At 36.2% G+C, this 12643-nt stretch overlaps 1 protein-coding gene across 4 annotated transcripts in view; it reads left to right on the top strand.

Moving 5' to 3' along the window:
- CCSER1 (coiled-coil serine rich protein 1) overlaps positions 1 to 12643 on the top strand; it is a 629908-nt gene that overhangs the window by 520047 nt on the left and 97218 nt on the right. The window contains exon 11 of one of the 4 annotated variants that reach the window (XM_042049682.1): positions 9466 to 9513. The exons of the other annotated variants lie outside the window; for them this stretch is intronic. Within the exon in view, the coding sequence (XP_041905616.1) occupies positions 9466 to 9491 (26 nt within the window). The 3' untranslated portion in view covers positions 9492 to 9513. The remainder of the gene's footprint in view (positions 1 to 9465; positions 9514 to 12643) is intronic. 4 annotated transcript variants of the gene reach the window in all.

Here is a 12643-nt window from a genome sequence, read left to right as displayed (position 1 = left end):
ATTAACTCTGAGGTACTGGGTGGGACCATGCTCATCTGCTAAAATGTAGAGTTATGTTATAGCAACAAAGCATCAAAACCAGCCCACAGGAATTAATGATGCTTTAGATACACTGTCCATCTTTTTATTCAGTTAATTCTCCCTGCTGCTTCTTATGCCACCTTTTTAAATATGGGGCCAGTGAAGAGAGTCTCTTTTATCATCAACTTTATGAGACAGACAAAGGACCAAGAGAGAAGTATTTTGTTGGCCAAGGTTGCTTTCAGAGTTGTTAGCATTCTGCAGAAAAGCAGAGATTAAAGCATGTGGTGCAGCCTTGTAGTGTGATGTCTCAAATCAGACTCATGGTCTCACCCATTTTTTGTACTGAACATTGCTTTCTTGCATTGCCAGCATTCTCTATGGTTAATGCATGAGCCAATTCACAGATCTTTCTTCTTTTATTACTTTTTCTTTGCTAGGAATAATGTGCCCACACATCCTTAGTGCTTTGCACTGTTATGTTTCTCTTTCGATCCTAAGCAAGAAAAACAGGCTGAAATCACAATTAAATATTAATAGCTTAGAATACTGGGGCTTTGAAAATTACCCATTACTTTTATCTTGGAAAACAGAGATGTTTATTCATTAGTCACAACTCTATGAAACAGTTGTTCAATGGAACATTAATATTTTGTGGTTTTTTCTATTTGCAAGAGTAATTGTTTGACTTTTCCTTCTGGTGAAATTTTCTTTAAGTTTGTGTGTATTACATGCTAACATGGCTCTAAAACATCTTCTCACTGAAGTTATTCTTGGCCTAATTTGCTGCCTTCTTGGAGGAAGAGCTTTGCAGCAGGGTTAAAAAGGTGTTTGTGACTGTGGGCTGCAGAGCCAAATATCCTGATCCTGGAATCCACACTATAAGAAAAACTCTGCTCCAATTACAGCTGCTTTCTTTGGATTTTTTCCTTAAACACTGATACTCTTGATAGGTCAGTGATGCTCATACTTGCACTAGCTCTCAGGTGTGATAAGGGGTATTTTTGTCCCCCTCATGAAAGAGGGACATGAGGAAAAGCATATTTTATCCTTCTACCTACAAGAAACTTTAAATACCTATCCAGTCCTGCTGTTTCTGTAGGAAATTCAAAACTTCATGTTCTTACGAGTTCTTAAAAGTAAGCAGACATCCCTGAGGCTATCTGATATATGATATAACTAGCAGTGGAAGGCAAAGAAAAAAAAAAGAACTGTAATAAAAAATTACCTCATAACCCTGCAAAGACAGTTGATATTTTTTTGCCACAAGTGAAAAGCCAGTTCAAAAGAGAAAGTCTGCTTGAAATAGAAAAATTGGAAAAATGCTCAAAAAGAATTATTCCTTCTCATCAAACAGATACTTTCTCATGACAGAATTGTCATTTCAGATGGTTAGATTACTTCTCATAAGAGTTTTTGCTTGGTATAGATGCACAATTTCTTTTTTCTCACCAGGAGATAGATTATTGTTTGATGTATAATTTGGTATATAAAAAACTTGTTTAAGGATGGCATGAGTTTAAAAAAAAAAAAAAGAAAATGTGTGTGAAAGATGCTAACTAAAGATCCTACCATAATGTTCTTTCAATTATAGCAGTTCATCTTTTATTCATTTGTCACCCTTGGCACTCGATTACATCAAATTCTGGTTGGAAATACAAAGAGTGGATTCCCACTCTGTTTCTTTTTTTGCTGGCTTTTTTCTGGACGCGCCTGAAGGAAGAAGCGTGAGAGCAAGCTGGTCTGAAGGTGGTGAACTTCAGAGCTCTCCACACCTATTCAGCAAATTAGTCACATCACGCCAAGTGAAGTGACACATCTTCTGTCGTAAGGGGCAGTGTTACTCTGTGCTTTCTCTTGTTAAGGATGAGTGCTCAGGAAATGAAAAGCATATCCAGTAATTGTCTCAGTCTCATAAAGATCTTACAAGTTTCAGATTGAAGTGTTGAAATGGAGCTGGAATGCATTAGGAACTTCAATAGATGGAAGAATTTTATGGATTTGGACATTTGGTTTTCCTGGGTGATACTCTGCCTGCTTGGACAAAGGGATCAGCTGTATGGCAGGGTTGCTGTGGCTTCTGTAATGTGAGATCCTGCTGGGGCTGTACATCTGTCATGGTTTTAAAATAACACTGCTGAGCATGCTCTAAGTGTACAATATATTCTGTGTGTGCCACAGCTCATAAAACTGACAGCATCATCAAGGATGGAAATGACATTTAGTTCAAGCTCTTGGACATTGCCAGTTTCTCAAACTTTCATGTTGAAAGCTCTCTGCTTAGCCATGAGGCTGAACAGAAGAATTAGCAAGATGGTACGAATCGCAGTATACATATTGCCATAATTCTTGGATGATTTTCAGTAGGAAAACTAGAAGTAAAAACTTGACTATCTTTCAGAGTGTTTGCACATGCATTTTTGCAAATATGTGCCACCTATTATTCAGTAAGTGAAATCCTAGTTAGCCTTCAAAGGACTTTGCAGACCCAGATTACCTTTCTTGAAGCTCAGACATGGAAGATAAATTCTAAGAATGTGTATGTGCATATCTCAGTAAAAAAAAAAAAATGAAGGTGCCCAGTATGACTTTCTAGGTCAGTAAAATAACTGAGCTAATAGGAGGGCATGCTGTTGTACATAAGACCATGCAGTTTGACAGATTTAGCTGATTGTCATGTTCTGACCTCCTCTGAGGAGAACATGGGGTGTGTGCATGTAAATTGAAATGTTACAGCAATTATGGAATTATTTAAAATATATATGTATGACACTTGAATCTTGCAATTGAATAATAGCATTCAGTCTTATGCTGTTTTATGATCTTCTGGAAGATACCTGCAAAAATAAATCTTTTCACTTTTGCCAGTTAACCACTCTTGCTTTTCTTTCTGATATTATTGTTCTCTTTTTTTTATACAATTAAAGAACACAGAACTATGTAAGTTATGCATAACCATCCTTATTCTAAATGATTAATGCAAGATCAATGACCAATGCAATATCAAAAAATCCTGACAAATTTTCTTAACTTAAAAATCATAAGTAGGATTTTAATCTATAGCAAAGATGAGTAAGTGTGGGAAGGGGAAACCTTTCCAGAAGGAATTACATAAATTAAGCTAAATGTTTCGAGCAAGATTGATTTTTTTTTTCTTTTTTTTTTGTCTGCTTGGTACCCTCAGAGAGAAACATGAGACACATTTAATTTCTAGGAAATATCTTTTTATTTACATCCACTCATTAGCACTGCAAAAAAAAAAAAAAAAGAAAAGACTTGTACTAGACCTGATGAAATAATTGCTGCAAGCTGCATGTTTAGACACACTGTACAAGTTAAATGTACAAAATTCACTCATTAGGATCCCTTGTGCCCCCAGTTTGTCATTCACTCCCAATTAGGATTTTTCTGTAGAGCAAACAAACAAAAGTGCCTCAAGGACCAATTCTTCAAGACATTGAGTATATGGAGAAGGCAAATGTCCCTTGCTTGAACTGAAGTCATCTCTCAGAAGTTCACACATTTGTTCAGGCTGATGTGCTGGAGTATCCTATACCCACTATAATCATTGAGGAGTTTTTGATATTTTTCTATTCTCCTCATTCTCACCACCACCATTTTATTTTTTTAATGTGTTTCCATTACATGAGATCGTTTTTCTATGGGACAGAGTTGGTTTCTTTTTATATATTTACAGGTGGTTAACTAATGGTCTACAAGCTCTAATGAACTTCTGGCGTCCATTAAAAAAAACCAACCAAACCTCAGGTTTCTCCTAAGTAGATCTGCACTAGGTCCACACCAGTGTGGAAGCTGGAAGAGATCTGTTGTCCTCCAGTTTTCCATTTCTCCCCTGAGCAGCTTAGTATGAGACACAAGTATATTAAGTTTATAACTGCTGCTCTAGCTTAGGGTATTGAGGGTACCTAACTGCATCTTTAATGATTTTCCACGTTTTTATTGCTGAAAATTGTAAAGAATTTGTTTTAATTAACACTGATGAGTGTCTAGCCACTCTGTAAAATTCTGAGCTTCTGCAGGAAATGGTATTCAAATCCCATTCAATGTAAGGAGATTTTGGCATGTGCTGTGCTTCATATCATACTGGCAATTTTCTTAGCCCTCTTTTCTTCAGTCAGTCGTATTTTTGATGGTATAGCTTTTTTTTTCTTTTAAATTATAACAGTAGCAGTTTGGGATGGGCCAGTGATAGATATGATTCTACATGTCTGTCCTCTGGGTTGGCGGAACATGAAATATTAGATAGCATTTTGCAATTATGTTGCTGTCAAGTTTAGGTTTTATATGGTGAGAAGTGATACAGTATTTCAATTGAAAAGTATGTACTACTGCTAAGTGGGTGCAGGGGATAATTCTGATGAAATGAAATCTCTATAAAAGTCTGTTTAAAACTAATTCATCCTCGTGAATAGCTGTAGCCTTGTACCAATGAATTTGGGTAGCAGCCTTGATGTTACAAGAGGAAATGAAAGAAGTTTGTTCTTTGCCCAGAAAAAACCCAGAGTAACATTGATAAAGCAGTTAAGCAAACTAAGTTTCAGATATGGTTTTAGCACACCAATGTCAGAATACTCTGTGGCTTCCAACAGGCCCTTGCAGAAGATGTCATATCCGAGCACTGGCCAAAACAGTGTGTAGAGGACAATATTTGTATTCTTCTCTTGCCATTTATTGACAATACCTGGCACCCAACTCTTGTTTTGCAGGAGAGTTGTTTTGCTGTTGTGTTTTGCCAAGGACAAGACTGTGCATAGCTGAAGGGTATCATGAATCTCTGATGCCCAAAGTGCTCCTACTTCTATGAAAAAAAAAGCAAATTAAAGTAGGAACTCAGTGAGTTTGGAAAGGAGGATTTTTTTCTAGTCAGTAAAATGACTTGAAATAAATGGCTTGATTAATTAAAATCAGTATGTCTACTTGTAGAGTGAGGTACTCGAGCATGATTTATGTGAGGAGTTACTGCACTGGACTCTTTGATCCCTTGCTTTGAGAATTAAATGTAAAAGTCTCATTCTCAGTTTCAAGGTTGAATACAAATCCTTGTGAGCCTGTTCCTGCTAAATTGTGTCCTGTCACTCTCAAGCATTCAAAACTTCCATCGAGGCCAAACTCACAAATCCCTTCCTTAACCTCTAGTTTCTTTGCTGTTGCTACATGTGAAGTTAACCCCCATGAAAATTCACTAAAGTGAGTCTTTTCCAGTCTTCCTATAAATCTCTCTCTCTCTTACTGTGCCGTATAAAATTTGTTGTTGAAATATTGAATGTGCAGTACTTGCATGCTGGTTAACCATCGTAGGAATAATTATTGTAACTATTCCCTTTCATGCCAAAAGACTTATTAGACGTGCTCCACTGGAGAGATATTATGAAATGTTTTACCAAATGTTAGATACTTACTTAGGGCTATGTCTTCAATTTGGAGTTTTATTATGAAGTGTCAGGAAATCTATTTGTATCAAGGAAGTATTTATAAACATTCATTTTGCAACAATTCTTATGGAAAGTTTCCAAGTGGTTATTGGATGTTTTCACACAGAAACATTTTTCTTCCCCAGTAAAGAGACACAGATAAGACAATTGTGAACCCTTCAAATAAAGACATACCAAGAAATGTAGTATTGATGATATTCATGAAGGAGATTGCCTGAAAAAAATATGGAAAAGAATAAATTTTCTTTCTAAAATAGGAAACAAGTCTTTTGAGGCAACCAGATTTTATGTTTTCTGCTGGGAATAGTTCACGGTATGAGACAGTAGTAACAAGGATTCTGAATAAACTCTGTAGGCAAACACATGGGAATCAATGCAAGGGAAGGGGAATAACATTTGGAATAACAGAGTGTACCCAGAAGAAATTAATGAAAGAAATTGCCACTTGATGCAATGAATGAGCTGAAAGGATGTCACAAAAAAACCCAACCAACCAACCAAAACCTAAAAACCAACCCTCAGAGAAAGCAGTCTCCTACTGTTTTCAGTCCCTGTTGGCCAGGCAGGTGGGGAAATGTCCCACAGTTGCACCTGGAGTTGATCATGCTGCTGGGTAGCTCTACTCTGATCCTCTGGGTATTGGGTTTTTTAGGGTTTTTTGGGTTTTTTTAGTTTGGTTAGTTGTTTTGATTTTCTTTTAGTTGTAGGGGGTTTTTCCACCTCAGGATTTTCTACCTTTTCATATCAGTGTTTGCTTTAAAATCTTAGAGCTGTGAACTCTTCCCACATCAGCAGTGAGAACAGGTTGTCTCAAGACTGCGTAGGACTATGGTGAAAGAGAAGAAAATGCCTTCCAGGTCTTCCTCCAGACTACCAAACTCAGTGATAAGTGGCACAACAGCTCTTTGAGTGAATTTCAACAGCAGACAAAACCCACCCCCTCTAAAGTACTGATAGATCAGTAAAGTATCAGTAAAGTACTGGGAATATGAGATAGATTGCCATGCAAATGGTGGAGGAGTAGGGGAATTAATGGACATTTCTCTAAATTATATCCCAGTCCAATCTAATTGCATTAAAATGTAAGGTGGAAACAAATGGCTAGGAATGGAATGTGTATTTAAACTATCATGGGTTTCCCTGTGGAATTCCAGGAATGAAGCCCAGTGGTTAAGGTAGCAGGGTGAGCTGTGGCAGAGCTTTGGGTGGCTTCAGCAGGACCATGTGCATTCAGCAGTTTACTGAATTTGAACTGTGATTCTGGTAGTCTTTTGCATTTAGGATTATTTTAATTCATGGCACGGGGTCGCCTTTGTTATCAGTCCTCAGCAGATGTCTTGGCAATAATTTTTAGTTTCAGTTACAGGCAGTTTGGTTACACACTATTTGTTTTGGGTCTTCCTTCAGATCTTAGTGGTATCCAATTAGTAGTAGAAGGTGTTTAACCTCTATAAGTTGACTATGGCTTTGCTGACCTACCATCAAAATTTTAGCAAAGTTTCTATTTGAAACTACTGAAAAGTGTCCCAATTTTAATGAAAACATTAGGAAGAGGTGGGATAACACAGTGACTTTGCTGCCTGCATCAGTGGATTCAATTGCTGTTTCATCCTGGTGCCTTGAACTTCGTATGTTATTACAATGGCTTTCACTTCTTTGATTTATATGTGACTTTAGAACATAACTTTTTGTGTTTTAGTTCTGTGGTTTATTTTTAGATGTATTTTCTCAGTAATTGAAAGCTGTGATGGTGCACTAAGGAGAACAGTAGCATAAAAGAATTAGCTTGCAGTGATTCCAACATTTCACTTTGAACCATCAGTTGCCTCCATGATATGTAGAAATTTTGCCTTGAAACATGGGATTTCAGTCTATAATCTGATTATTGCTGATTTATAAGGTAATTTAAATTAATTTAAATATAGTATAAATGATTTCTCAGACAAATCAACTGAATAGAAGGAAAAATTTATGCTATTTTTCCTCATTATATGATTGCTTCAGTTGTATTTGATTTCTCAGTTTTATTTATGGTATGCTTTTCAAATTACCCTAGTCAAATATATAAACCAACACCCCTAAGAGCACTTAACTTGATGTTTCCAAAAAAAAAAAAATAAAAGAATGCTTAAGGTGAATGCAAACTCAGTTCTTAGTAAATAGAATTGTTTATAATTAATTACTTGTTCTTTTGCTTTTCATCATAGAAGACTCATGTACTAGGTTTTGCATTTGTTTCCAAATTGTCATGGTTAGGTAGTGTTCAGAAAATGAACATGATCTGTGTACGCACAAAATATATAATATATACAATGTGTTTAGTGTACACATTCAATAATGTGATATTAGCAGAGGACATACAGACAATATTGGTAAAAAAAGAAGTGCCAATTCAATAAATTTTCACTTTTCGTACATTTACGAGCAAATTCTTATTAAATTTAGGTACCATTGTCTTCTAATAAATTGATACTGTCAGAATGAGAGAAGATTTTTCAAAAGATCCAAATCTTTAATTTCTCATGAACCTGTATTCTAATTGAAAAACCCCCATAATGTTAGCCCAGTCCTTACAGCTGTATTTCTTATTTCTAATGTTGAATCTAGAAATGCAGTCCCTCCGTTTCTTTCATATCGAGCACTGCCTATGCATGAGAGCATTGCAGTTAAATCTGCTACCCTTTCCTTCTCCCACAGTCAGTAACCTGGCTATTTACTTTTAGAAAGAAAAAAATCCCAAATGATACAATAAGTAACAACAGCAGATTCTTATGTAGTATTTTCTTTTGTATCTCTTTCTGTGAATGGCTTTCAGCAGTGATTACATCTTGCAATAGAATCTATTCCATTAGTGAACCAACGTATGATGAAATTTGTAATTCCAATTTTAGTGTAACAAGGTAATTAAAACATTAGATATAAATGACTGATTAGTCTAAGGTTATCTGTACTTTTATTTTTCTGCTCGTGTATTGCTTGAAAGGCTGAACATGGGAGTTGTGAGCAGTCTTGCTGCTGCTTAATGTTGACAACAGGAATTAAAGAGGTCCCCTCCCTTTGCTGCCATCCATCCCTGCTCCCCCAAACCACAGCATATTCCTTCCCTTCTGTTAAGTGATGGCCGTGTTCAGGAGGAGGGACCCAAAGCACATCAGTGAAAGAACAAACAACAGGAACCTCCTAAGTGGTGTCTCAGCACAAAAAAAAATGATGGGGAACCAGATTCACAGAAAGTCAAATAATGCCTGGATTGGGCTTTCTGACAGCAGATGGATCACACCATGTTGTTTAGCTCCCCATGGGTACCCTGCTGAACCAGAGAGTCAGAGCTTGGTGGGATTTGTCCTTCTCTTACCTCCCCATTTGTTTCTTCTTGTGGATATATAAAAAACCAGAAGATACAGTCACAGGGTGAAGTTTCAGTGGAGGTGGTTGTTATATATTTTTATATGTACTTTTTATAACCTTCTTTATAACCATCTAACCCTCTTTGGAATGTATCAAGATAAATTTTAAATGCTTCTTCTTTTGGTAATTTAATCATGATTTTTATCCAGTGTTTGAAAAGATGTTAAACACCTCGCTTCATGTGTTCATAACCTAATGTAACATGTAAGGTCAAGGTGCTCAACAACAAAACCCCAATTGCACTCTGGTGACAGTGGTGGGACTTGTTTCCACAGTCTGTAATACTCTAATAATGGAGGGTAGTATCAACTGAAATGTTATACTCAGAGAGGACCAGTCTTTCTTTGCTGCAGCTACAAGCAGAAAGTAAGCAAAAATCAAGGTGAGGTCTGTAAAGATGATCAGTTTAGAGATCTGAAGTGAGTTGAAGAGGGTACTTCATGAGGGGGCTATGTCCATGAAGTTTTCTAGTTGTTCATTTGTGTTACATGTGTTTGAATATCATTCTTATGCCTTCTCTCTTTTTTTTCTTTCTTTTTACCTTCCATCCATCTATTGTCATGCACTGCATTCTTGATTACAGTCTGTGTAATTGTTACCACCGTGTGAAGGCAATTTCCCACATCACCAGGTATGGTGTCACATGTCAGAAAACATGGTTTTGTGTTCTCAAACCTAGTCAGTGTTGTGCATAGCAAATTTCTCCTATGTTAACCTCTTTTCTTCCTCTCTTCCTTTCCCATTTGATATGAAATAACATTGCTGCAGGAAAGTGATTTTTTACATTATTTTCTTTTTAAAAAAAAGTTTAATTTAATTTTCTGGATCAAAGAGGTACTGTTTTTCTTAAGGGCTAAAAAACCTGTACAGGTTTCTGGTTGTCCACAGGTTATGGCCTGGAATCTATAATCTTTTCAATGGATTAGTATCTGTTATGAAGTTCTATTTTTGTAAAATCCCTGAGCTGCATTGTTCAGTTATGTTTTATTTTGGTTGTGATTGGTTTATGTTAAAATCTTGATTCTCAGCTGTAGTTTTCACCTCTGTAATGGTAAACACAAATGGATAAGTTAGTGCTTTTGTCAGTCCTTATTGTTCTAGTTTTGTATCTAAACTGTCATTCTTCAGTGTTTATGTGGCCTTTAGAAACATGTTATTTGCAGATTGCTACATGGCTAGCTGAGTTTTTTGAGAAAGTAGTAAGATTGTGAAGATGCTCATTTACATGCAAATTTTTATAACTTTCTAATGATGTTTCTGAACATCACTGCCTTGTAGCTTGATTACCTTTGCACTTGGCAGAAGAAAATTTCATTAAAGAGCTGTTGCAAGAAACTGTTTTTAGCAATAATGGAAAACCATGTCCTACAACCTGTTTTTCAGGGATTAAAATTAATGTAATTAATGTGAGTTCATGAGCTTATGCACATTTATTATACCTAGACATGTGGAACATGAATCATGTCTTTCTAAGCATTCTTCTTACAAGAAATAAAAAGGAACGAGTGCTCTTTCTAAATAAAAATTACCAAATCCAAACTGGTAAAAATGCATGTAGCCCAATTGCTTCTGATGGTGACGCATCTCATAACACCATTTCTAACAACAGTCCTTTCTTTATTTATTGCCAGTCCTTTATTTATTTATCTAAATAAATAAATTTAATATTTATTTTGGATCAACTTCCACTCCTTATGGCTCTCTAAGCTGCAGTGTACCTAAAGCTATAGCTTCTTCTGAATGAGAAGAGGAAGTTTTGAAAATTACACAGCGACTATTTCTAGGCTTTTTAGTCATATCTCAGCTTTTTCATTCTGATATCCAGTATCTCTTCAACAACTTCAACAGCATAACCATTTTCCAATGTAAACATAGTTAACTTTCTGTGTAAGTTCCTCTTTTGCTAGTGATGCCTTAGGATTTTAGTTTTTATATTTTTCATGTATTTGTAATCCTGCAATTCTTTAGTGTATAACTCTAAACTCCCTATACAGTGTTAGCTACTGTTCTCCCATTTTGGTCAGACAGAACAATTCCTCTCTAGCCTGAGAATCAAGGACACCTTACTGTCTCAGGCCCTGAGAAATGTAAACAGAAGTGGGTTAGTGGAGAGCAAACTTGGGGTAAAAGACTTCATTACCTGAAGCTGTAATTGGAGGATTAACCCCTGATGTGAAAATGGACCAAACTTACAAAAGTATGAAAACCCGTGACCTGTCATCCATTTTAGGGTGTAGCCCCTGGGGGGCTTTGTCTGCCCCAAATGTACCTGAAGGCCCTTCAATAAATATAGCTGCTTTTTATTCTCTTAATTTTGTCTGGCCTCTGTTTTTAGGTAGTCCTATATGGTATCGCTAGGACACTAGTTGTTTTTTGTCTGTCCCTACAACTTCAGACTGTAAAATGGTAATAAATTAGGAAAAGGGAAGTGGCAAGTACTTCTTTTTAAAGTAATACTCTGAAATAGCTGGATATAGGTGTACAACTTTTACATGTATTGAGTGAGAAATTTAGAGCTGCTAAGATCCATCTCAGTACCTCATTCACAAGCTGGAGGTATTCAGGATGTTTATTGGCATAAATAGGACGAGGTCCTAAAGAGCTGCAAGCTGCAGTTTTGTAGCATGCAAACAGCAAGATGTGTTATTTCGAGGTCAAACTTAGATGAACTATCATTGCTTCCTCGTTGTGTTCCAATGTTGCATAATTACATTACTTCTATGGATTTTCCCTACTTATTGGTAAGGTAAAATATGTGGGATGTAAAATTATCTATTAATTGACACAATTAAGCCAATGGATAAGGCCTGTGGTTCAGTTGTTGTAATCATGTGAGGCTTTGTTATGGTACCTGCTGTAGAATCACATTTTGCAAAAGCACAAATCTAGCTTAAAATAATTAAAAATTGATTTGTTTTGAACAGTGAGTTTCCTAGAGAAGGAATAACTGGAAACCTCTAGATAACTAAAGACATATGTAATGGATGGACGAATAGTTGTGTAACTGAGTCTAATCCCACTGGTAGGCTCAGTCATTTTGCAGCATTTTTGGACTCAAATTAGTAGACACAATTCCACATTATGAACAGTATTTTGGGATCACAGAAGCACACAGTATACCTCCCATGCTTAAAATAAGACTTAAATCTGTTTGCTAATTTAAATATTCGACTTTTACGAAGGTTTTGCAATCTCAAGATCACTCCTGAAGTTCATACACCTTCTCTTTTGGTATATGAGGACCATATAATTCCAGCAGCACTTTTCCTACATTTTTTAAGCATAACCTTAGTCTGGTGGTCAAAGTTCAGTAAATTGTAGTAATTGAAAATAATTTTTAAAGTGAAGCTGTATGATAAGGGAGGAGAACAGGACCTGAATGAAATACACAAGTCTGTATTTTGCTTCTGGGAACAGTCTGGGAACAAACAGAAAAGCCTCATCTTGTAGCACTGCTCACAACAGTGCTATTAAAATCTACCAAATAATTCTGCCTATTTTCTGCATTATATGTTGCATTATATGTTCGTAGTAAGAAACTAGGGCAATTGACACAGAAGTGTTATTATAGTGTATGGATCATGAATTTGCGGTAAGTTGAGAAAAAGAAAAGTTGTATTCAGCTACTGATACTTGAATTGCAGTCCTGGTAATCTAAGCCTTTTGTGATTACATTGTTTGTATTGTATTGTTAATCACAAACATCCCTTAAATGATTGCACAGAATGGGCTAGCATTTTTTAGATGTAATCAGTACTAAA

The sequence above is a fragment of the Corvus kubaryi genome, unplaced genomic scaffold, assembly GCF_017639235.1.
Source record: "Corvus kubaryi isolate FWS band 111438036 unplaced genomic scaffold, C.kubaryi_AGA036_p1.0 71, whole genome shotgun sequence".
Taxonomy (NCBI): Eukaryota; Metazoa; Chordata; class Aves; order Passeriformes; family Corvidae; genus Corvus; species Corvus kubaryi.
Note: the sequence above shows the minus strand (reverse complement) of the source record. Positions and strands in the feature narration are given on the sequence as shown.